This window comes from Buceros rhinoceros, unplaced genomic scaffold, assembly GCF_000710305.1.
Source record: "Buceros rhinoceros silvestris isolate BGI_N320 unplaced genomic scaffold, ASM71030v1 scaffold30498, whole genome shotgun sequence".
NCBI lineage: Eukaryota > Metazoa > Chordata > Aves > Bucerotiformes > Bucerotidae > Buceros > Buceros rhinoceros.
This window is the reverse complement of record NW_010428194.1, coordinates 77,138-101,161: the sequence shown is the minus strand read 5'-3', so window position 1 is coordinate 101,161 and position 24,024 is coordinate 77,138. Positions and strand designations below refer to the sequence as shown.

Sequence of the window (24,024 nt, the reverse complement as noted above, 5' to 3'; positions counted from 1 at the left end):
GTCTGCTTGGAGAAAAGTCAGGCAGCTCTACTTTCCACTGGAAGTCTCAGGAGTGCTTGGTACTTTCATCTCAGAGTGTTCACACACTTGTTTTAATGTGCTTTATGGAAATGGTGAAACTCAGCAAGTACAGTTGGTGTAGAAAAACATCTGCACTAACTATTCACACACATTTGCATCTTTAAATAGACTTTTAGGCATTGTAGCTGGTTTCCAGCAAAGTTTTTTGGTTCTGAGTGCTAGAGCTTTCTTAAAGTCAGCGAGTGTGAAGTGACTGGTTCCAAAAATTAAAAATTTACATGGACATGTTAAGTGCATCACATTGAAACTCAGAATACTTGCCATAACACAAAAAAGGCATTTACAGTAAGTAGCACTTAGTGAGCACTAAGGAAAAAAAACAAGTCGATACAGAAAATATATTTTAAAACTCCATAAACACCCTGTCGAATGCCTGGAGCCCTATTCTGTCCTCAGATGGATGTGTACCACTCCTGGGGACTTGTTTGTGTGCATCTGAATTTAGTCCAGAGTATTTTAAAACAGGTTGTTGTAACATTAAAAGTCAGTATTTGTAATGTTGACATAGCTCAGTGGCTAGGCGTCTGCAGATTTATATAGGCGTAGCTGTATGGAGAGTAGCAGCAAATGTTTGTATTTTCTGTGAGTGATCAGCAAAAAGGGGTTTAAGTCCTTTGCTCCAACAAGCAGGTCAAACTTTACTCCCAACACACAGACATCTTGGTGGTAAGTGCTCCTGGGAAAGTGGGAGTGGAGTCCACATCCTGAGCCTGCCTGGTTAGCTTCCATTTAGCTCCTGTCACGGCTCTGAGCGCCCCGATCTACTTGCCTCATGCCTGCACACATGGAGCAGCCTCAGCGCGGGGCAGCAAGCGGCAGATTGCTGCCGGTTTGAAGGAGACACTCCTAATGGTAGCAGGTTGATTTTATGAGGCAGCATCTTTGTAGGGAAGGGTGGGGAGATGGCAGGGCAGGCAGTGCCATCACTCATGTCCTGCTGTAGCAGTAGTTACCCTTAGTCTGGGTTTCCTTCTTGGTCACTATTTCCAAATCCGTTCCCAGCTCACTGGGGATGTTAGTCCATCGCACACAACGTTCCCAGTGTTCAGACTGGAGTCTGCACAGCAAAAGTCACTGCAGCGACACATTTCCCTTATCACAGGAGGAAGGTTTTGAAAGTCCTTCCAGAGGCAGCTGAGGGCTGACAGGCTCGGCTTTGGAAAGCCTTTGTGCGAGCAGAGCCTGGGGGCCCTCCTTCCGGAGCGCGGTGGCTGGCCGATGGTGCCCCTTCCGCACCGGGGGGAAGCCGGGGTAACATGTGGGCTGCATTGTTAGGTTCGTACTCAGGAAAATCCTGTTGTCCTCCACCGCGCATTGTGCGGAATTCCCCCTGCCTTGCTTCTGTAGCTCCGAGAGATTGAGAGATTTTCACATTTCAGGTTAAAAGACGGCAAGTAAGTAAACCTGCAGGTGGTTTGCTCCTCTCCTTTTTGCACAAAGAGAATTACTCTGCAGCATTATTATGGGCTTGGATTAAAAAAAGCGACAGCAAAGTGACGCACAGAAACATTTACATTTGCCAGTTGGAGAGTAAGAACCGGCTCTGTGCTGTAGTTGATGCTATTCCCTCTCCACTTTCCTTACCGGGCATAAAAGCTCAGGAGAGGCCCCCAAGCGAACGAGAAGAATGGGATGGGGGAAAGGGGCTGCCATGGCTTATGCCATGGTCACGCACAGCGCTTGATCCCGACTCCGCTGCCAGCCCGGCAGCCCGCCGAGATCCACAAGCCAGGGGGAATAGTTGTATAATAGGTAAAATCATGCAGGCAGTGGCCACAAAAAGGAAGTGATTTACTACTGTGTCAGTGATGGTACACTATTTATAACACTTACTCTGTATTCCTCTAAACATTTATACAATAATATATCATTTCTTCTTAGGATATACATTTCAATACTAAATTTGGCTACAGAATATGTTGCCTAGGCAGTTGCAGACTATTTTTCTTCACTTGGTTGCTTGACATAAATTCCTGTTTATCTGCCAGCAGTGGTCGTGTGTCAGGAGTGTATTTGATTTTTAAAGGACAAAAGGTTTTTCCAGTTAAAGGACCTGGCTGAAAATGTTCATTTAAAACTAAATTTTATAATGTAGTAAAAATTAAGATCTTTTTCTGTGAATAGTTGTTCTACTGTTTTGATCATTTTTGGTCGTAGAGTCACACCCAACAATTTGAAAGGGCAATACAGAAGTTTACATCAAAAGTCTCCTGTGAATATTGCAGTCGTTGATGTACCAACTTACCAGCTCACCTGGCTGATATTTATTTCTGTGTATGACAGTGAGTGATTCTGCTTCGGTTCATTGGGAGGCATTTTACCGGATTATAGTACTTTTGCCGTAAGGGAGGGTTTGTATTTTTCAGTTCTATCTTAAAAAAACAAACACCTTTGTTTTCAGTTCAAAGACACGGGTCATGGACTAGGGTTTGGGTTTGTTTTTTAAATATATTCCTTTAGCGCAGGTTTGCATGTAGTTAAATACAGCTGTACAGTTTGTATGCAAAAGGTGCGTGAAATTTGTGAAACACTCCTCTTCAAGACGTAAACAAGAGTATAAAAACCTGTGCGGTTTCCAACTTATCCTGAAAAGCATTGTGTCAACGGGCAGGCATCCAGCAATGGTGTTGGGTTGTTTTCGCGGAGTTAGATGGTTGCCATCTGGCATTGATAGTGAGATGGCATTGTCATCAGTTTCTAGATGCAGGAAAGGAATGAATCCTCATCTGTTTCCTGTGGATAAGCAAGAGGTGGATAATCTAGTAAAATCTTGTTACCTTAAAGAAAGCAGGCTTGGAATTTGTTAACATAATATAGGCCAGCTCTAACTTTTATGTTGGTGTAGTAAATTTCTTGAGAGAAGGCTGAAGTTGTTAGGAAACTTACTGCTTTGCAAGAATACCTTAGGAAAGACATTTTTCAAGAGGTTTATCCTGTCTTTTTCTGTACTGCTACTGTGGTTGATTTTACTTTTAAAAGGAAAAAAACCCCGGGCATCACCCCTGGAAAGGAATGGAAGGATATAGAGTGGTCTTTCAAGCATTCTTTTAATATTTTTAAAGACGTTTTAGCTTAAAATAGTACGATCATTGTAGTGTTGGGATCTACATTTAGAACAAAAGGTGCAAAAACTGTACAGCGCATCTGTTGAGAAAACAACTTGCCCTGTCTAGAAATGAGGTGATAACATGGATTACTAGTTTAGTTTATTATCTGGCTGGGATTTCTGTTTTGTCTTTTCCTCATCACTCGTAAATCTTTCAGCTTTTTCCGTCATCGTTTATCATTTTTCCCATTTCCAGTTTTTTTACAAGTTGCTTTGTCTATCATCACCTCACAGCACAGGTTCTACTGGACTGAGGAAGTTCAGCTGGCTGAGGCCTTTGCAAAAAGGAAGAAATGTTGGGCAACCTCTTGAACTTCAAGAGGGAAAAAAAAATGCTGTTCACAACTGACCCTTTTGAAACTTTCTCATTTTCCTTGTTCCTGGCTGTTGCTTTATTAGTTTGTTTTGACCATTTAATGATCCAGCTGCCAGCTTTCGGTAACTGAATTGTATCGTTATTGGAGAAATCTGGTTGCAATTTATTAGAGAAAACTTCACTGTTTATACTGTTGTCCTGTTCCTCCCCTGTAATTTTTTCTATTATTGCTTAGAATAACACCCAGGTCCCTTTCACTAATAGCCTTTAAAAGATTTCTGTGTTCAGGGGGAAGAAAAAAACCAAAAACCTGTGGCAAGGCAGAGGGAATATTTCCATTAAATATTAGGCATGTGGGTTGACTGTATTACTTTTAAATCATTCCTGTAATATTTTCTCCTTTCCTTTGACTCTTCAGATACGTAATATGCAAATCATTTTACAATGGATACAATAGAAACATTAAATATATTAAAATCTGCATTTTAATAAAGTTGTCAATGTATAATACATATCCTGCAAGTGAGAAAGAATGATAAAAAAGCAATAAAAAGTTAATATAGGCACAGAACTGTTTAATAACTTCTAATGTTTTACAGTCTGGTAAAAATAAATGTGGTCTTGAAGCTGTTGGATACAGGTTTAAGAAATATCCTCGTCGAATTTGGTATGTTTTAGCTGTTTAGGAGTGGCAGATCTGCACTGTTCATAAGTATTTCCTCTCCCCTTTGAACTGTAGGAATTAAGCTTGTGGGTGTGTTTCTTTCTCATTTCAGATGGAGTGGATGTTGAGGATGACCCCACTTGCTCATGGCCAGCATCATCGCCTTCTAGCAAGGACCAGACTTCCCCGAGCCATGGAGAAGGTTGTGATTTTGGTGAAGAGGAAGGAGGTCCAGGGTTGCCCTATCCATGCCAGTTTTGTGACAAATCGTTCAGCCGCCTCAGCTACTTAAAGCACCACGAGCAAAGTCACAGCGACAAGCTCCCTTTCAAATGCACGTATTGCAGTCGTCTCTTCAAACACAAACGGAGCAGGGACCGCCACATAAAGCTCCATACGGGAGACAAGAAGTATCACTGCAGTGAGTGTGATGCAGCATTCTCAAGGAGCGATCACCTTAAAATTCACTTAAAGACTCATACGTCCAACAAGCCATATAAGTGTGCCATTTGTAGACGTGGATTCCTGTCATCTAGTTCACTGCATGGTCACATGCAGGTCCACGAGAGGAACAAAGATGGCTCTCAGTCTGCTTCCCGGATGGAGGACTGGAAAATGAAAGACACTCAGAAATGCAGTCAGTGCGAAGAAGGCTTTGATTTTCCTGAAGATCTTCAGAAGCACATTGCAGAATGTCACCCCGAGTGTTCTCCTAATGAAGACCGATCTGCTCTTCAGTGTGTTTACTGTCACGAACTCTTTGTAGAGGAAACGTCTTTGGTGAATCACATGGAGCAGGCTCATAATGGTGAGAAGAAGAATTCATGCAGCATTTGCTCTGAGAACTTTCATACTGTGGAGGAGCTGTACAGCCACATGGACAGTCACCAGCAACCAGAGTCGTGCAACCACAGCAACAGCCCGTCTTTGGTAACTGTGGGCTACACCTCAGTCTCTAGTACCACTCCAGACTCAAACCTCTCAGTGGATAGTTCAACAATGGTGGAAACAGCTCCTCCTATACCAAAAGGTCGTGGGAGGAAGCGGGCAGCTCAGCAAGTGCCAGATATCACTGGTCCTTCTAGTAAACAAGCGAAAGTTACCTATAGCTGCATTTACTGCAACAAACAGTTATTTTCCAGCCTCGCGGTTTTGCAGATACACCTGAAAACTATGCATTTAGATAAACCCGAACAAGCCCATATCTGTCAGTATTGTTTGGAGGTACTGCCATCTCTCTACAATCTGAACGAACATCTTAAGCAAGTCCACGAAGCTCCGGACCCAGCACTAATTGTTTCTACCATGCCTGCCATGGTGTACCAGTGCAACTTCTGCTCTGAAGTGTTCAATGACCTCAACACCCTTCAGGAACACATCCGATGTTCTCACGGATTTGCCAACCCTGCTGCTAAGGACAGTAATGCGTTCTTTTGTCCCCATTGCTACATGGGGTTTCTTACAGATTCTTCTCTGGAAGAGCATATTAGACAAGTCCACTGTGATCTTAGCAGTTCCCGTTTTGGTTCCCCTGTGCTTGGAACCCCAAAAGATCCAGTGGTAGAAGTGTATTCTTGTTCTTACTGTACAAATTCTCCGATATTTAATAGTGTTCTTAAACTGAATAAGCATATCAAGGAGAACCACAAGAACATTCCTTTGGCACTGAATTACATCCACAATGGAAAAAAATCCAGAGCCATGAGTCCCTTATCTCCTGTAACCATTGAGCAAACCTCTTTAAAGATGATGCAGGCGGTTGGAGGTGCTCCTCATCGTCCTGCAGGTGAATATATTTGTAATCAGTGTGGTGCTAAGTATACTTCTTTGGATGGTTTTCAGACTCATTTAAAAACACATCTTGATACTGTCCTGCCAAAACTGACCTGCCCTCAGTGCAACAAGGAATTTCCAAATCAAGAGTCTCTGCTGAAGCATGTTACTATTCATTTCATGATCACCTCAACCTACTACATCTGTGAAAGCTGTGACAAGCAGTTCACTTCTGTGGATGACTTGCAGAAACACCTACTGGACATGCATACGTTTGTGTTCTTCCGCTGCACCTTGTGCCAAGAGGTTTTTGACTCAAAAGTCTCCATTCAGCTACACTTGGCTGTGAAGCACAGCAATGAAAAGAAGGTGTACAGATGTACATCTTGCAACTGGGATTTCCGCAATGAGACTGACCTACAGCTTCATGTTAAACACAACCACCTGGAGAACCAAGGCAAAGTACACAAGTGCATCTTCTGTGGTGAGTCCTTTGGTACGGAGGTGGAGCTGCAGTGTCACATTACTACGCACAGCAAGAAGTACAACTGCAAGTTCTGCAGCAAAGCTTTCCATGCTATCATCTTGCTGGAAAAGCACTTGCGGGAAAAACATTGTGTTTTTGAAACGAAAACTCCAAACTGTGGAACAAATGGGGCATCTGAGCAGGTTCAGAAAGAAGAAGTGGAACTCCAGACTTTGCTGACAAATAGCCAGGAGTCCCATAACAGCCACGATGGCAGTGAAGAAGATGTGGATACATCTGAGCCTATGTACGGCTGTGACATTTGTGGAGCAGCTTATACCATGGAGACTCTCCTGCAAAATCACCAGCTTCGAGACCACAATATTCGACCTGGAGAAAGTGCCATAGTGAAGAAAAAGGCTGAACTCATTAAAGGGAATTACAAGTGTAATGTGTGTTCTCGAACATTCTTCTCTGAAAATGGGCTCCGAGAACACATGCAGACTCACTTGGGACCAGTGAAACACTATATGTGCCCAATCTGTGGCGAGCGGTTTCCATCTCTTCTGACTCTTACTGAACATAAGGTCACACATAGTAAGAGCCTGGACACTGGAAACTGCAGAATTTGCAAGATGCCCCTCCAGAGCGAGGAGGAATTTTTAGAGCATTGCCAAATGCACCCTGACTTGAGGAACTCCTTGACAGGGTTCCGCTGTGTGGTGTGCATGCAGACAGTGACCTCCACACTGGAACTGAAAATCCATGGCACGTTCCACATGCAGAAAACTGGAAACGGTTCTGCCGTGCAGTCCACAGGGCGTGCACAGCATCTCCAGAAATTGTACAAGTGTGCTTCTTGCCTGAAGGAATTCCGCTCAAAACAGGATTTAGTGAAACTTGACATCAACGGTCTGCCATATGGTCTGTGTGCTAGCTGTGTTAATCTCAGTAAGAGTGGTAGTCCAAGTATCAACATCCCTTCAAGCAGTAACAGACAAGGCATGGGCCAAAATGAGAACTTGAGTTCCATTGACAACAAAAGCAAGGCAGGGGGACTGAAGACTCGATGTTCTAGTTGCAATGTTAAATTTGAATCAGAAAGTGAACTCCAAAACCACATTCAGTCAATCCACAGAGAGCTTGTTCCAGACAGCAACAGCACACAGCTGAAAACACCACAAGTATCTCCAATGCCTAGAATCAGCCCCTCCCAAACTGAAGAGGTAACCCTTTTTTTCTTTGCTCTTGACACCTTCCATCCTTTTGGAAAAAGTCCCCCTTTTTTCAAGCTGTCTTGTCACTTGTCATGAAGTGCTTAGGCTGAACCACGTTACATTTCCATCTGTAGCCATTCGCTAGTAATTACTTGCTTCTTGATATGCCTTACATCTTGGGCTGAATTGTGCAGAATAGGACTAATTCCAGTCTCCCTAGGATATTGTCTTCTGTATCACTGAGGAGACCTATCTTCATGCCAGCACAACTGAAATCTGGAATCTTATCCCAGCTCCCTTATGCAGTGGAATCCCCAGCTAGGAGTTTTGCTTACAGCAGAGAGCACTAATGACAGAGAAGTAAATTACAGTGAGCCAAAATGCTGGCATAAGGGGTGGATTTTGAAAAAATACTTGGGAGCAACAAATTGAGGAGAGTTTTTGTTTTTTTTTTTTTTTAATTGTATTGTAGACATTCATTTTTCCCTCTTACAACATATTTTGATTAAGTAGAAGTGCAATGCTAGCCTAAGGTAAATTGAGAAATCAGTCCTTTGGAAGCAAGTCCTTGTGTTTTTCTTTCCACTCCTGATGAACAACATTTTGATGTCACTGAAGCATCTAGTGCCTGATGGTTGAAATCCCATTCGTGCAGCATAATTTGGAAAGCAAATATCAAACTCTTGAAAGACCTTATCTGCTTCCTCAGGTGTTATTAGTTGGTCACTGGTGTACGGGAAGGTAGGGGGGTCCTGTGCTGAGACAAGGGAATCTATTTTGTCTTCAGAAATGTTGTCCAAAGACTGACTTAGAGTTAATATGTTAGGCATGGTGTCTTACATAATGACCCCTTATAGTTCGGGAAGCCTAAAAACACAGCACAAACAAATTATAAGAAAGAATAGCTTTTATTTCAAGAAAGCTTTTAACCTGTAATGGTACAAACAAGGTGCAACCCACTGCTGTGAATGTGTGTGGATATCCTGTGGCTAAGGAGCTGCTGCTCTTCCATCACCTTCCTCACTCCCTGTCCCTGTTTTTGAGCCCATCTGTCGGGTAAGAAATCTCTCAGCGTGTCATCCAACAGTGTTTTGCAAACTGGAGGGCAGGAAACAGGCAGAGAGAGAGGATGGAAGATACATGAGGATATGTGGGCCAAGAGGTAAGTATTTGTGAAGCTACCAAGAACATAGCTGAAGATATGCTGGGAGAAGCCCACTGAGGTAGCACAGTGCCTAGAGTGCCACGAAGAAGGAAGTGGAGCTGGGAGACGAGAGTGCAGTACCAGGCAGGATGCAACAGCCAGGGAAGGGCCCTGTGCTTTCATGACTTCTGCATCTCCAGTTTGCACATAGGGTGGTGTTGGGGGACATCTGGGGAATGGGATATGGTGTGAAGTTATGGAAGGAGCAGGTTGTTAGACTGAGAACTGCAGAGCTAGGGAAAACTTTTTTTTCAAAGAAGAATGAAAAGATATGGCTCTCATTAGGTATGGTTCAGGCCATTGATGGTCCTGTAGTACTGCTGCTGACTGGGTACCACAGGATTAGCAGCTGCGTGTTTTTTATAGATTCAGAGCCATCCTGGTTCCTGTTCCTGTCATCTTTCCCGAAGTGACTACATGAAATGTCTTCCTGGTCATGTTGGAGGACAATTCCTGTTACCTCAAGCACAATTAGAATCATGTGTGTTAAGACAGTTACCATGAGAAGATACTACCAGCTTGTCTTTCTCTTGCTTGTAAACTAGACAAAGAGAAATTTGGGGTTCCTTTGTGGTGATACAAGGTGAGTGTCATCAGTGAATCTTCTTTTAGTTGGATCAGGTATAATCAGAGTTCTTAAGTCTTCTGATTAGCATCATGTTCCTCTTCTTACTCCTTTTTCTCTTAGAAATGTATGTAAGACGAAGAAACCTTTTAAACTACATCACGATTTGTGAATAGCATTTGCCTGCTTTCAAATCACCATTTGCCCCCCGCCCCCATTCAGAGCGTGTAAACGTATTTTTCAGTGTCTATGGTGCTAGTCTCCACAAAAGTAACGTAGACTTTCAGATTCTTTTCTCATGGGAAGCACAAAGCTATCAAGTTCCTGACAGAGCATTAGTGCTTCTGGAAACCATAAATGCATGCTTGTAAAATCCTGAAAGATAATTTATTTTTCTAACAGATATTACTGGTTTCAAATTGTAGCGATGCAGGCATTATAGCAATGAGAATCAAAATTGAAAGTGGTAATACACAAATGTTTAACACTGTAGATTGGATGTCCAGGCTGAGGGAAATGAAAACATAAGCACATAACAAAAACAGTAAAAACAAATTGGATTTCTAAAATTCGTTATTAGTCAGTGGCTTTGCTACTCCACTGGAAGGATGTTTCTTGAATTGAATGGGATGTTGAAGATGGCTACTTAAACATGCGATTTTGGGGTAATTTTCAACAAAAGAAGTCATACTAAGGAGTGGAAATCTCTCAATTTGCATTATTGAGAGTCGTCTGGTTGAGATTTCAACCTTTGTATAAAGAACATTCTATTCCTAAGACAAAAAAAATACGGACACTAGTCATCAGGCCATTAATAGTGTGGAATATCCTTTGTTACTTAGTAATAGATTACTAGTAAGTGTACTAGAAAATATCTTTTTAAGGTAAAAGATAACACAAAAAAATAAAGTCAATTCTCGTTTCTCTGCCAAGTATTCTCATGTTTGAACTAGAAAACTTCCCTTTCTAGCCTGTACTCAATAACATGATAGGGTGCAGTTACCTTAACGTGGTATAATGTCATCAGCTGAGCTATCACCTGCTGAGCTCACCCTGCTTGCTAAGGAAAGATGTTGGACTGAACCAGCCTCACTGGAAGTTACCTTTCAGGTGGGATGGCAAATGATAGACACTGCTTGTCATCAGTTACAGCCCTCAAGGAGCAGGTCAAAATTCATGAAGCCCATTATTCTGCTGAATCTACTACCCATAAGCTATCAGACAGACTTAAATGTGCAGACTGTGGATAGCCAGCTATTGAAAGAGCTCTAAAACTGGTAAATATGTAACTTACTCCTTGAGCTTGATGAGGTGCCGAATTCAGGTTGTAGATTTCTTGTAAAGATCTTGAATCATTGCAAGCACTCGGTTAGGCTGGGATAAGGATCTTCTTGGTGATAGTTAATGTTTGAAAGTGGAGAACAAGCTCTGGTAAGATAGTAATTGGAAAGTAGACATCAGTCCTTTTTCTGTCACTCATTTGCTTTGTTGACTCGGTCAAATCTACTTGAACATCTCAGCTTCATTTTCCTTACTCAAGAAATAAGGTTGATAGAAAACTGTGTTGCCACACTTAATTGCGATACATTTTTTTATAAAGCACTTTGAAGGTGGAGAGCAGTGTTCATGAAAACCCGTGTGGCCTTACTTCTCTTTTTCCTCCTTAATATGCTGTCATGCACCTAGTGGGAGAACTCCTGGCGCAGCAGCAGGTGTTCCCTCACTTCTTAAGCTTCACAACTTTTGTCCATGCAGAATCATACCACCCTAACTGTACAATAATAGTTAAATTGTTAACTTCTTCGCTGGCAGGGGAGGAGGGAATGGACTCCAGCTTACACCAACAGTTTACTGGTAAAACCTGTCTTAGGCTGGTGTATCCACAGGTACCACTGCACGCAGTTTGGGGTCCTGTTGGTAACTTCAGAGTAGATGCTCATCAGGCGTAATTTCTTCTGTAAGTAGTTTAAGTTATGTTATCACTTTGTTCCAAGAATTTGATGCTCATGTGAATACTGTATTACCTGTGGCAATGCAGACAGTCCTTCATTAATAATACAAGAACACTGGCTTTTCTGGTCCTGAGAAGAGAAAGAGCAGTGCCAATACACTGCCAAATTTCTGCAGGAATAAAGATGCTTGTTTAGGTGTTGCAAAAGACTTGCAGAATCTCACTATAGCAGAGAGTATCAGAAGTTCTGGACAAAGGCGAGATCTAGCAGCCCTCACACCAGCTGAAGAAATGAGTGAGTGTGAATCTGGGGCAGCTCTCCTGTCCTGTTGTGGTTGTGCAGAGCTGTATGCCAGGATGGGTGTGTCACAGCAGGGGACATCACAGCACCACTCTGGAAGGAGCCGTGAAAGAGCAGGCTGACAGTGAGCTTGTGGAGATGGGGTCACAAAATTCAGATGCTGCAGAGAGCTGGTGGCTCCTTGAATCTCAACTTATCTGACCTCAGATGGATCCAGAAATGGTCTCACCCTGGGAGAAAGAATGGAGCTCAGGTAGGTGTACTGTTTTAGCATAACATTTTTTTTTCTCTTTATTCATGGCCCCTGAATCTACCTTTATTCTCTTACTAGTCCTCCCCGCTTCTCAAAACACTGCCAGACTCACAAAGACAGAAAACAGGAGCTGCCTTTTGAAGTAGCTGGTTTGTTTCAGCAGCATGCACTGTCAAGTCAGATGCGGAAAGAAGAGAGAAGAGACTGTGAGCAACCCAGAAATGTTCCCAGATGCATGCTTTTGGCAGGGCAGGCAATAGCATTTTAGCAATATAAATCACCCTGCTTTTAACTGAAAAAATGCACTGAAATCAATACTGAAGCATTTAATTGAAATATGTAACAAAATTAAAATAATCCTCAGCAATCCAAACTGAAAATTGTGACTACAGGATTTTTATGAATAAGCACATAAACTTGTAATGTAAACATAAGAAGTGGTGCCTTGGGTTTCCTGTCAGTGAGTCCTGGCCCAGAACAAGGGATTTTCATGCTGGATGTTGGATCTGGGGACAGAAAAAGGTAAAAAAGGTTTGTTGCTGGCCCAGAGATTTGGCTTTGAAATAGTCTGCAGAACTAATCTATGGCAAACATATTTTATGCATCTGGAGTTCAGAACAAGCTCACTAAAAGTACCATTTTTGTCTTTTTGTGTCACCTTAAAATTGCTTTCAGGTAAGATTTATCTCTGATGTGACCATCTCTATATTTAGAAAGGGCTACCCTGTTTTTCTTGCCACGGCAGGCCACCTTCGCATTACACTATGCTCTAATATCTGGTAGGACCACTGCCTTGAAGTGGCTGACAAGATAACAGGCCTAAGCATTTCTCTTCTCTTTGTCTTCAGTAGTGAGCTATGAGACAGAGTCCTCTCTGAATTTAACAAGGATGGTGTTATTTATTATCCTGTTGCTGTAAAACCTAACAAAGTTAAGCAGCAAACTTCCCACCTTTTCGCACTCACCGTGATTTCAGTCTGTGAAAGGAATGCCCTGTGTTGGCTGGGAGCTGCTGGACAGAAGTGAGGGGGGTAACTGTAGTGGGTTTTCTTACTTTCCTTCCCAATGATCGTTAAAATCTAATAGTTTTTTGTCTTGTTATCTGCCAGAGGCTTCAGTTGGGGAGTTTGGAGAGACACCTTCCTCACATCAGTGGAAAACTTTTCATGAGAGGAAGAAAGGATAACCTGTTCTCCAAAGTTTCCAACAGCACCAAACCACGATTTCCATGAACCAATGCAGTGTGGGGAATGCCTGCTTGAAGAAAGGCAGAAGAACTGGAGAGGGACACAGGAATGTGGATGAAGACCTTGAGCATCTCTAGAGAGGGCAAATGTAGATTCAGCAAAGCTTTATGAGACAAAACATCCTGAGATGTGTGCTCCAACACGTCAGCCATGCAGCCCACCAGCTTCACAGGGTCCTCCCTGTACATGTTTCTGGTGGGCAAGTGACCAGGGTAACATGCCACTTCTGCACAGAGCCACTGGAAAATCAGAATAGTGATGAGTACTTGTATTCTGACCTCAGGACTGGGTAGAAACAACAGGAAGTATCTCCTGTTTTTCTAGCTTGATTATCTTTAGGAGAAAGACATAGGAAGTTGTAGCATGTTTCTTTTTGTCTGCTGGTTCACATGCCTCTAGAGAGTTCTCTCTCTTCCCCCTCTTATTTTTGGCCCACTCTTGGCCAGTGTTAAGAAAAACTTAATAGATTAATAGGAATTTCAAAGCTTACAAAGTTTTTACAGTGTTTGGGAAGAGAGGTGACCCAGCAGGTGCGAGAATCCAGACAGGAAAGGGGCCTTTTAGAAATCCAAACCAGGGAGATGGCTTTAACTGTTTTTTCTGCAAAAGTCAGTCAGTCACAAGAAATGAAGCTATAAGAAAGCATGATCTATTCTTCGAGATGCTCGTAGACCAACTTCTTAAGTGACTGTAAATGTTTCGAGAAATGTTTTTTACCACTGCTCAATAAAGTTGTTATACGTAATGTGGGTGTTATTTGTCTCATACAACAAACAGAATGCCCAAATTTGTTACTCTGTCATCAGGAAGATAAAATGGGCTAACCATTGGTTTAACACGGGTATGTAGCCCCAGTACTGCTTGTTTCATGAAGCTGTACAAAATGAAAGTAAGTGAAGGTAGCATCTTGTTGAAGAGTCCTCTTCTCCGAACTCCTGTAGCTCTGTGATGGATGATAGTTGATCTTATGACTGATTGTTCAAAACCCTTAGGTACTTTTTCCTTTCATTTATTCCATTTCCTGCATTGTATTACAAAATACCGTGTAAAATAATAACAGGCTGCCCAGGGAAGTGGTGGAGTCGCCATCCCTGGAGCTGTTGAAAAGATGTATAGATGTGGTGCTGAGAGACATGGTTTAGTGATGACCTGGCAGTGCTGGGTGAATGGTTGGACCTGGTGATCTTAAAGGTCTCTTCCAACCAAAACAATTCTGTGATTCTGTGAATTATGACCTGTAGTGTTTTGTATAGTGTAGCTGCTGAATATGACAGCAGAAATGTGTCTCCTTGCTAACATCCGTCCCTGCCATGGGACACTTCAGGGTGAGGCAGTGGGCACAAACCAACGCAGAGGAGGTTCCCTCTCGTGATGCTGAGCATCTCAGTATAGTCTGACCATTAATAATGTGCAAATCTGGGAAAAAAGCCCCTGCCTGCAGTTTTTATCAGAGGCCTGAATGCCTCAGGATTAAAGCCTCACGTGCATTCATTGGTCATTTATAATGTCTGTGAAATGCCTGTGAAGAGTGACTTAAAAATATGGACACTTACAGGTATGTCTATTTAAAAGTTGTTTGCTGCTTGTGTACTCAAAAACAAAATGGGAGGTAGGAGAGAATGAGCTATTTGTCCCCTTCAATTATTCTCCCACCGTTTTGGTATCCTGTGTGGGCTGGAATTCTTGGCTGTCTGCATACGAAAACCTTGCAGCCATCACCAGCAGTGGCCAGCTTGCGCTTGCTCCTGTTCTGCTGCTTGGTGCTTCTTTTGTAGGCCTAGTCACAGAATGTCTTCTTCACCTGATGATTTTATTGAACTATCTGTCTTAACCATGGCTCCTCAGTTTTCTTATGTTCACTTTCACAGCTGGTAGCTAGTGTGATGGTGGTTGAGTGCAGGTTGAAGTCCTGCCAACCTAGAAGTATGATTGATATTCTGCTTCTGAAACAAATGCTGCAATCTCTTGTTTTCTGATAGGTAAATGGTAGACCTGTGCAAAAAGAAATTAGCATTACAGGATGTACCTAAGAGGAACTGCTGGAATTTTAAGAAGTAATGGGAAAGTAAAAGATCAGGAAATAGGACAGAAGGAACTCTCAGCAGTTTCCTTAATTCTGTTAGAGGAAAGCAAGTTTGTCTTCAGTGGACAAAACAGCTATGCGCAATCATTGTGGGTAGTGTTGAAGACTGGCGCAGTGGAGTTCTTGTTTTCTGGTGTACCACATCTTTAGTCAGCTGCACTGCCCCAGTGGAGGTTTTTCAACTGGGCACACAGTCAAGCATCGTTGCGATGTCAGCAGCTGTGTGCCAGCTCAGATAGTACCAGTATATTTGTTAACGTTGATGTGGCCTAAGAGTATCCATACAGGGTAGTGCTATAATTACAGCAGGATGACTGTAGAATGCTGTTCGTGGTGTATTTTGTAGTGTCGACAAGCCTTTGTAAAACCCCAGCCTTGCCAGTGTTATCATGTGCAGCCTTCATTTGTGAAGTCCCATTGACTTCCCCAAGTGCAGAGCTAATTGCATGAGAAGGATCTAAGGGGTTTAATCCTTCTCTTGATACTTCAATGAAAATTAATTTCTTATATATTATGTATGAGTAATATATTTTTGTTTGTACATTAATATTAATGTTGCATATTTTTGAGCGCAAGTTCTATTCTGTAGGATTAAATTATCTTGGTAAGTAATGGCCTAGAATTCTGCAGGAGTAAAGGTTGAGTTGAAAGTGGACAATTAAGGGCAGGGGAAGGGTCCTGAGTCAAGCTTTTGAAAGTGAAATTAATTAATTTTCTATAGTGCGGAACAAAAGTGTTCTTAGTGTTTAAGTCAAACAAAATAAGGTATATAAAAAGCTTCTGATTTTTCCTTTCTGTTAAAATCCAGAGAGCTTTTACAAAATTTGTGGTGGAGAAAAGAGACAAAAGAGTAGTCTCTTGTGCATACTTGCAAACTATTAATTTTATTGGGCTACATCTGTTGCTGATTGTTGGTGAAGAAAGTAGTGGCTTTATTGAGTGAGAGTCTGTCTCAGTATGCCTTTCTTAAAACAAAGGGAAATAAGCAACTTCAAAAAGAAAAAAGTCAATCAGCTTTCTTAGAATATCAGCTTTTTTGCATCTCAGGCGTGCCAAATCATGCTCTACTGCCTGTGCTGTGATGCCACATCAACTGCAAAACTATCAGCTCAGCCTTGATCGTAGTTTCTCCTTAATGTCCGTAACCACACAGCTGCTCTGGTACTGAGATGCTGGATGTTAGGATGACTCTTGATGGGTTAGCAGCTCTCTGATTTCAGAGGGTCACAAGTTGGCAGCCGTCTTTGATTTTAAGTACAGTGTAAGGAGACAGAAATAAGTGGGGACACTGACAGTTGCTAACACAGCCCCTGATTCCTGAGCAGTGCTCAGCGCGTGTGCTTGCAGTGCTCAGCCTCACCCAGGATCGGGCTCTAGGACAGAAAGGCAGACAGAAGGAAATACATTTATTTTTCAGATCCCAAATCAAATTCACAGAACTTAAAGCTGTTTGTACTCATAAACTATGTAAACCTGTTACGAAGTAATTGAGAGAAAATAAATACACAGCCCCATACTGCCAGCTTTTAGAGTCACTTCCTCACTTCTTCAGTACTGAGTTTCACGGACCTAGAGCTAAAGAGTTAGGGAGCTGGAAGGGAAGAGTTGCAAGTTGTGGTTCTTTCTGTATGGGTGTGGGAGATTTTGCAAGCTAACACACTTCATCAGCTGGGTTCATCAAGAAGGGTTTGTAACTAAGAGATATGGAAGATAGATGTGATTAAATGCAGAATCCGGAATGTAAAGGTGAAAGACAGAACAGCAGACCACAACTTCAAGCAGAGTAGAGAAGGAAGGACTGCTAGAAGGAACACTGGTATTTCTGATTTGGTGTATCTTGTGTATTAAAGCAGTAAGTAACCATAATGAAATAAATTAGAAACCAATAATGGTTTTCTCCATGTTGCGTTTTGCTTACCTTATGGAATTGGCTGTATTTTTTCTCAAGGCGTGTGCACTCAGACCCCATTATACTTAAGGCCCTACTGAACAAAAGAATAACAGAAAAATCCTCATAGAATCATTATGAACATGTTTCTAAAAGCAATCAGGAAATACTAATTAAAGGGTGTTGTGTGAGCAAAGAGAAGAGTTAGCAATTAGTCAATTCAAAAAAAAATGCAACATGACAGTGCCCCATAAGCAAGATAAATAGCTAACTATGCAGTGAAACTGGCTAACATATGCTTAGTTTTTTAAGAGCTTAAGGTTGACAAAATAAGCATCCAAGAAGATAGAAAAGAAATCCTCAATTAAGGTACTGTCAAAAATAATCTCAGCTACGATGAAAAATGGCTAAATGGGCAAATAAGCTGGGACCGTGGTTGCTCTTGTGCCTCATGCAGGGCCAAGCACACTGCTAACACTTAATAAAATAATGATTAAAAAAATCAGCTGGCAGCAGGAGGAGTTAGCACTGGCAGGTTGCTGTAGTTAGTGTGCAAGTTTTAACTTTGTTTTGCATGTGATTTTTTAGAAGCTATTCAATTTATCTTGTCAGGTTATCTGTCTGTTAGCTTAACAGGTTGAATTAGCTCCGCCCTGGATTTAATGTGAGGGAAATGGTGAGTGAATGATTGGTCTGGGAGAGGGAGATGTGAGGATGTGGGAGGTGTGCCATCACTCTCTTTTGGCAGCAGCAGGTTGTCTCGGCTGTGTCATTGACCCATACCCTCTGTCTGTGCCGAAGATGACAGGAAATGCCTCAAAAGTCCCCTTTAGTGGTGCGATGGGTAAATAATGTGCTTAGATGTAAATAGGAGGTTATCGGTAGGTTAACAAGTACGCATCAAAGCCGTTTTTGGTGGTGCGTGCAAGAGGGCTGTGAAAGGAGTATAGAATAAACTAGGGATGCCTGAGAGACTGTAGACACAGTGCAGCAGAAGCTGTAAGACGTATTTTTGGTTATTTCATATAGGGAGCAAGTATTCAGTTAAAAGGAGATTCAGAAATGGTGTATGTAATCAAGGAAACCCATACCGTTGAAAAAATGCTTTGTCATGGAGCTTGTGGCATATCCTCCCCATGGAGAAGAAGTGTGGATTCGGTATAATATAATAGCATATGGTCTACAAAAAGTGACTTACAAACCCAGTAAAATATCCATCCCAAAATTCTCAGAGAAAGGAGCTGAAGATAGAAAGAAACATTAAGCAGATAAATTTACAGTCTTTTAAGAAGAGATATCAACAGCCTGGGAAAAGGCTACTAAACAGACATTTAACAGGGGATGTAGGGATTATGCGTGAAATTACTGGTTTGTGAGCTTGATTTAAACAGTGAGGAACAGGAGAGAAAGGCTACTCAAAGACATGACAGAAGAACGTATAGAAAGTTTGGATTTAATGAGGGATAGAGGGCAAAGAATCACAAAGGGAGAATCATGCTTAAAATTTTCAATAAAGAGTATTTTGAGAGAGTGGCTACGACTGCTGACAGAGAAGCCTATAAACATGATTTACCAGGATTTTAGCAAAGCTTTTGAAACGGTATTGCACAAAAGACTAATCTGTTGGGTGAATAAGTATGGCATAGGGAGAGATACTTGGTTTGATTAAAAAGAAAATAAACACTGACTTGGGTATGGAAAGCATAGGAGGCTTGTGAATTGAAGCAAGTTAGGTTGGAGGGGTGTGAGTAATGGAAAGCCTTAAGAATCATTATTTGCACCAATTTTGTTGAATTTATGCAGCATATCAGTAGTCTGGAAGAAAGAATAAGTAATAAGGTGATGAAATTTCCTTATAGTACAAAACTGAGGAAATGTCAGAACAAAATAGGCAGGTGATAAAATTTTGAATGACTTTGGCAAGGAGGTGGAGCATGGGCAGATAAGTAACATATGCAGTTCGTTTTCACATAAAATAATGCGGCTAGGGAATGGAGAAATGTACAGATGGGTACCTCAGGCAGTCACAGGGCACAGGAGGCTACACAGAAGGATCTCGTACATACTTCTGAAGCACTTCTGAATAGAACTGTAAGTCTTCTAGCAGGATGGTTATTAGTTGTTCTTTGTTCATAATGTCAGATAAAATTTTGGCCACTGACTTGAAGTACCAACTGAAAGAGCATATTCTTGGGCTGCTTATAAAAACAGCCAAGTCTCATTTGACATGACATGAACACTTTGGGTACCTTTATAGAAAAGCAATTCTGAAAACTGTGAAGCGACAAGTGAGGATCAGGACAATAATTAAAGATCTGGATGACATTAATTATTTGAAAGGTTAGAGAGACACATACATATGCTCTGCATGGATTGAAGGCCCAATCCAAAGCTCATTAAATGTAGTCGCAGAGAAGCTTTGCATGCTGAAAGGCTTTAAATGGTTCTGCAAACAGGAATGCAAGGGAACAGGAATGCAAGAGGCAACCAGATTACCCAGTGCTCTTCTGAGACACCTACTCCAAACAGTTACTCTTCTATGACGATTTTGAATGGCCCAAGACATGACTTGGGCCTCAGATTTACACTCAGCATATAGGAGACAAATTGGTGCTTAGGTTCTTGACAGAACAGGGGTTAGTGAAGGATTGTGGGCTTGTTCATTGAAGAGTTTCTGTCAGCAGGTCTCTCTTCTGTCTCACAACAATCTGAGAAATAAAAGGAAAAATTTAAAATTCATCATCATTTTTAGTCATCATCATTTAAAACCTCATCTGATAATGTGTGTGTTGCTCTCCTCTGGAACAAGTCTTTGGAAGTTTTGCAACAAGGCACAGTTTGGAGCACAGTATGGCTTCTGCAGATGCTGTACTAGTCCTATCTGAGTCCGTAATGGAGATGCACTGGTAAGGGTCTTCTGTGGCCCACCTTTGCTGATACGAAGTGACTCGGTAACAAGGAATGTGCTTCAGCTTGGTTTTGTGTTCAGGAGGGAGAATGAGAACGTTGTCACATTTCTGTCTCTGGCAGGAGGCTGACAGGTGTCTTCTGTCAAGTGCAGTGGTGGCAGGGTAGGGTGTAAGTGCCCTTAGCCGTCCGTCCTTCATCATTGTGTGGAGCTGATATGCCCTGGGCTGTGAGCTGGAGCAGCAAGCCTGGCTGCCCGCTCTGTCCTGCTGAGTCCTCTGTGCTGTGCTGCACGAGTGCTGCAAGGCTTCTTCCCTGGCTATCCAGGCAAGGGACTTAGAGCTTCGTTCCTATCTTATTCCCCCAAGTTTGTGGGAACTCAGAGTGAGGAGGGGCTAGTCTCCCTCCAGATCTCACTCCAGCGGGGAACTGGGACCAGCTCTGAAGCACGTCAGGACCCAGGAGCAGTTACAAGACCGGTGGTTCTGACAAAGCTTGTGACACTAAGACGTATCGTGCAGTGAAAAAGGACTTCCTTAGAATGCAAAAGTATGGAAATGTGTAAGTGGGTTTTGTTTAACATGGTGTGAAAATCACTGTGTTTGATCATTTGAAAATCTAAGAGTAAATGGAATTTACTGAGGTTGCTTTTAAAATAAAAACTTAACCATGCTCAAGTTTAGACACTTGAGATGAGTGTATGTTGAGCTAATAAAAGTTGATGTCGACATTTTAGAATATGTTTGGAAACAAAAAAGAACTACTGTTTGATCAAGCAGCTGACACAAAAACATTCTTCCCTTTATGATAAAAAGAAAAGCTCTGCATGTGATTCTGCAAATAAGTCAGATCATTTTGAAGAGGCTAGTAAGTGCTAGTAAATTATTATTTTTGTCGTCGTTGTCAAATGACTTTATTTTTTGGCATTAGATTTCAAAAAAACCCCAACTTTTGTATGTGTTGTCATTATGTACATCAGTCATAATTTCACCGACAGTTCTTGACATGCACTCTGCGTTGCTGTGCTAACAAGAGAAAAGACCAGCCATTAAGTTTATGTTTCTTTGTTTTTGAACAAAGTCACATATCAGGAATAATGCTAGGGGTATGCTAATAAACAATATACAGTGCCAGTCATCAGGGAGTAAGAAATATTTTCTAACTAGTTCTAAAGGGAAACAATGTTTTAAAAAAAGGCAGTGATTGTTATTGATGCAATATTGTTGTTCTATATGTCAGCATCAAAAGGCGTCTTGTAAAGAGCTTAGCATAATAAATCATTGATCATGACTGTCATTATTTAGAGGTCTTTGATAGAACTAGATGTAGAGCAGAAAGGTTAAATTTACCAATATATAATAGGAAACCCTTAGACTGAATCTGTATTTCTACCAGTTCACCAGTATTGTCATAATCACAAAAAAGAGAAAAAAACGTTGTATCTTTTAAACCAGCAAGCTTTACAAATCATGACTATACATCTGAGTCAAAGCAGGTTTGTTTTCTGGGTGCCCATTGATTTTGTTTGTCCACAAAAGGATTTAACTTGGTTACAATTTGGAAAACTAAAGTTGATTTAAATGCAAAATGGCAAAAAAGGCTTATGATCATTTCCACCACGAAGCAACACATTTTTTTACTATCATCAAGAAAATTAAAATAGCCTCTGTGTATGAGAAGCAATGGGAGATTTGTAAAGAGGAGCCCAGAGGAACACTTAATTTCAGAGCTGACTTTGATTAGTCACTAATTTTTCAGTTAACTTGGTAAGACAAAATGACATACATTTAAAAAGTCTTTATATTTCTGCCTACAGGCTTGAAGTAGAAAGATACTTAATGAATGGGCACTTTATCTGGCTGGGACAAGGCATCTAAGTTCAGATGCTGATAATGAATCCAGCAAGTCTTTAATAATGTTTAGAGTTTGGGAAAAAAAAACCCTTTTTAAAAATATAATTGATAATACCAGCTGCATAACACTCTTCAGAGGTTAAATATATACAAGACAGGCTGTATTTTTGATGCACATTATCTGGTGAACCCTAGTTCTTCCCCAACTAATATATATGAAACCTGCAATTTACGACATCTGTGCCAGCTTTTTGTGACTTTACATTCTTTAAAATATAGATGTTTTTCTTCTTTTTTTTCCCCCCTCTTTTTGCTGATGTAGGCAAGGTGCCTGTGGCTGTACAGAAAGATACGTGTCTCTTGAGTTACTGCCTTGAAGTGGCAGTTCAGGGCTTACTGCCTTCATTGCATCTTCAAAACAACAATTGAGCTCTCCAGGACTGTTACCTTAGGACTTGAGTCCTTGATACTACAATTATGCTGATGAATAATTTTATGAATCTGACTTGTCTCATTAGATGCCTGGATAACTGCAGATTTTGTGATGAAAAACCAAAATCTGACTTTTGAATATTCTCTTAGTTTTGACTTTTAAAGCAGTGCTTTCCAATAACAAATCTCTGGCCAATTCAGGTCAAGAAAAATAATAAAGAGAAAATACGATCACGTTCTTAGGATGTTGAAATGTCTTGGACAAGTGATATACCTTGTAGAAAAGTGAAATGGCAGATCTTTTTTGAAAGACACCAAGATGCAAATGAAAAATGTTTCCTCTGAACTAAAGAGAGCAGAGTAACGCATTTCCTGGTTTATGATGAAGTTTGGTCTGTATACACCACGATTTTTAAGTAAGACGGGCCCAGTCTAATGTGGCCAGAGGATTGCCCTCTGGCTGGTTTCCAGCCAGCCCTCCAGTTTTAGTACAGGCTTGCCAGTAGATCCTGGAGCAGATTCCCAGATGCAGTCACTGTTTGTCCAGACGTGAGAGATGGTGGCCGGATGGACCGTTTAAAGTGCATGGTGCAGGGGAGATGCTGCAGCCCAGCTGAGAATGAGGGAGAAGCAGATTAATGAGGTCTGTGTTCTGTTCCTGGTTTCTCCCCGGTTCTGAAGTGGGCCTAATCCACTGGTGTAAAATGAAGGATTCATGTTGATTTCAGTGTTGTTTGGATCACATCCCACATATCCTCATTGCATTTTGCCTTCCATGAATATAAAGGGGGTGTTTAAGCAGTACTGGTCTGCCTGTGAAGTTAGGAAGCTGAAAAAACCCCAAGCGCTACAGAGTTTAAGGAAACTCATATAAAAGGTATTGCAGAACTGCAGAGTGTTATTTTTTAATATTAATAATTAAGCCTTAATGAAAACACTGCTGGAGAGCTTTAAATGACCACCTGAACTCAGTATTTTGAGTTATAATGAAATGGTTTGAACTGCATGTTTCAGTAAATTTTATCTACCCTTGTTTCTTTAGAAGAAGACCTACCAGTGCATCAAATGTCAGATGGTTTTCTACAATGAATGGGATATCCAAGTTCATGTTGCAAACCACATGATTGGTAAGTGAAGCACTAAAACTTCTCAAAGACAGATGGCTGTTTCTCTTACTCATGATCATCATTGCCTCTAAAATTAAACAGAGTTAAGGAGAAATTAATTGTGCATCCATCAATGATTAACCTCAGCATGATTGATTTTTTTATTCATATTATTAGACTTGATAAAGCATTAGCATATTTTATTTTCTGCAAGGGCTAGTTTAGACTTCTGCAGAGAATTATATATCCACTGCCAGTCAAAACACAGGTGATTAGCAAATTAAACTTCTAATCATTTTTGCATTATTGAAAACAAACTAACAGGAATGGTTAATGAACTGGATGTTAGCTTTCCATAGAGTTTTAGACAGGTTTTAATTTCAGAAGTTATTACGGTAATGACACTACTGTGTACTTCTCAAGTACCTTGGTACCAAAATCAAAACTGGCAAGTTTTTGTTGTTAGGAAACATAAATAATTCAAATGGCCATAAAATAGTATTGTTTATTGTGTTTGAGCAGTCTGGAAAAAATCCTGAAGTGTGTCTGTATACAATTAAATACTATCATTTCTTTGAAAAAAAAAAAAAAGGAATTGTAGTGTTCTGTAA

The 24,024-nt window shown here is 41.2% G+C and overlaps 1 protein-coding gene across 1 annotated transcript; it reads left to right on the top strand.

The window, feature by feature from the left end:
• The first annotated feature begins 2,759 nt into the window (after window positions 1-2,759).
• On the top strand, window positions 2,760-23,453 carry ZNF521 (zinc finger protein 521). Its single transcript, XM_010142183.1, has 3 exons — window positions 2,760-2,843; window positions 4,243-7,632; window positions 23,350-23,453. Exons 1-3 carry the CDS (start codon window positions 2,760-2,762, stop codon window positions 23,440-23,442), a joined length of 3,567 nt encoding a protein of 1,188 aa, XP_010140485.1. The 3' UTR covers window positions 23,443-23,453.
• Window positions 23,454-24,024: the final 571 nt, after the last annotated feature.

What these genes read in the sequence shown, in the direction of transcription:
- ZNF521 (XM_010142183.1), top strand. Translation starts at nt 2,760, where the DNA reads ATGGCATTGTCATCAGTTTCTAGATGCAGGAAAGGAATGAATCCTCAT. An exon ending in AGCAAGAGGTGGATAATCTA is followed by an intron (nt 2,844 to 4,242) that starts GTAAAATCTTGT and finishes TTTGAACTGTAG; the next exon opens with GAATTAAGCTTGTGGGTGTG. An exon ending in GCCCCTCCCAAACTGAAGAG is followed by an intron (nt 7,633 to 23,349) that starts GTAACCCTTTTT and finishes TTGTTTCTTTAG; the next exon opens with AAGAAGACCTACCAGTGCAT.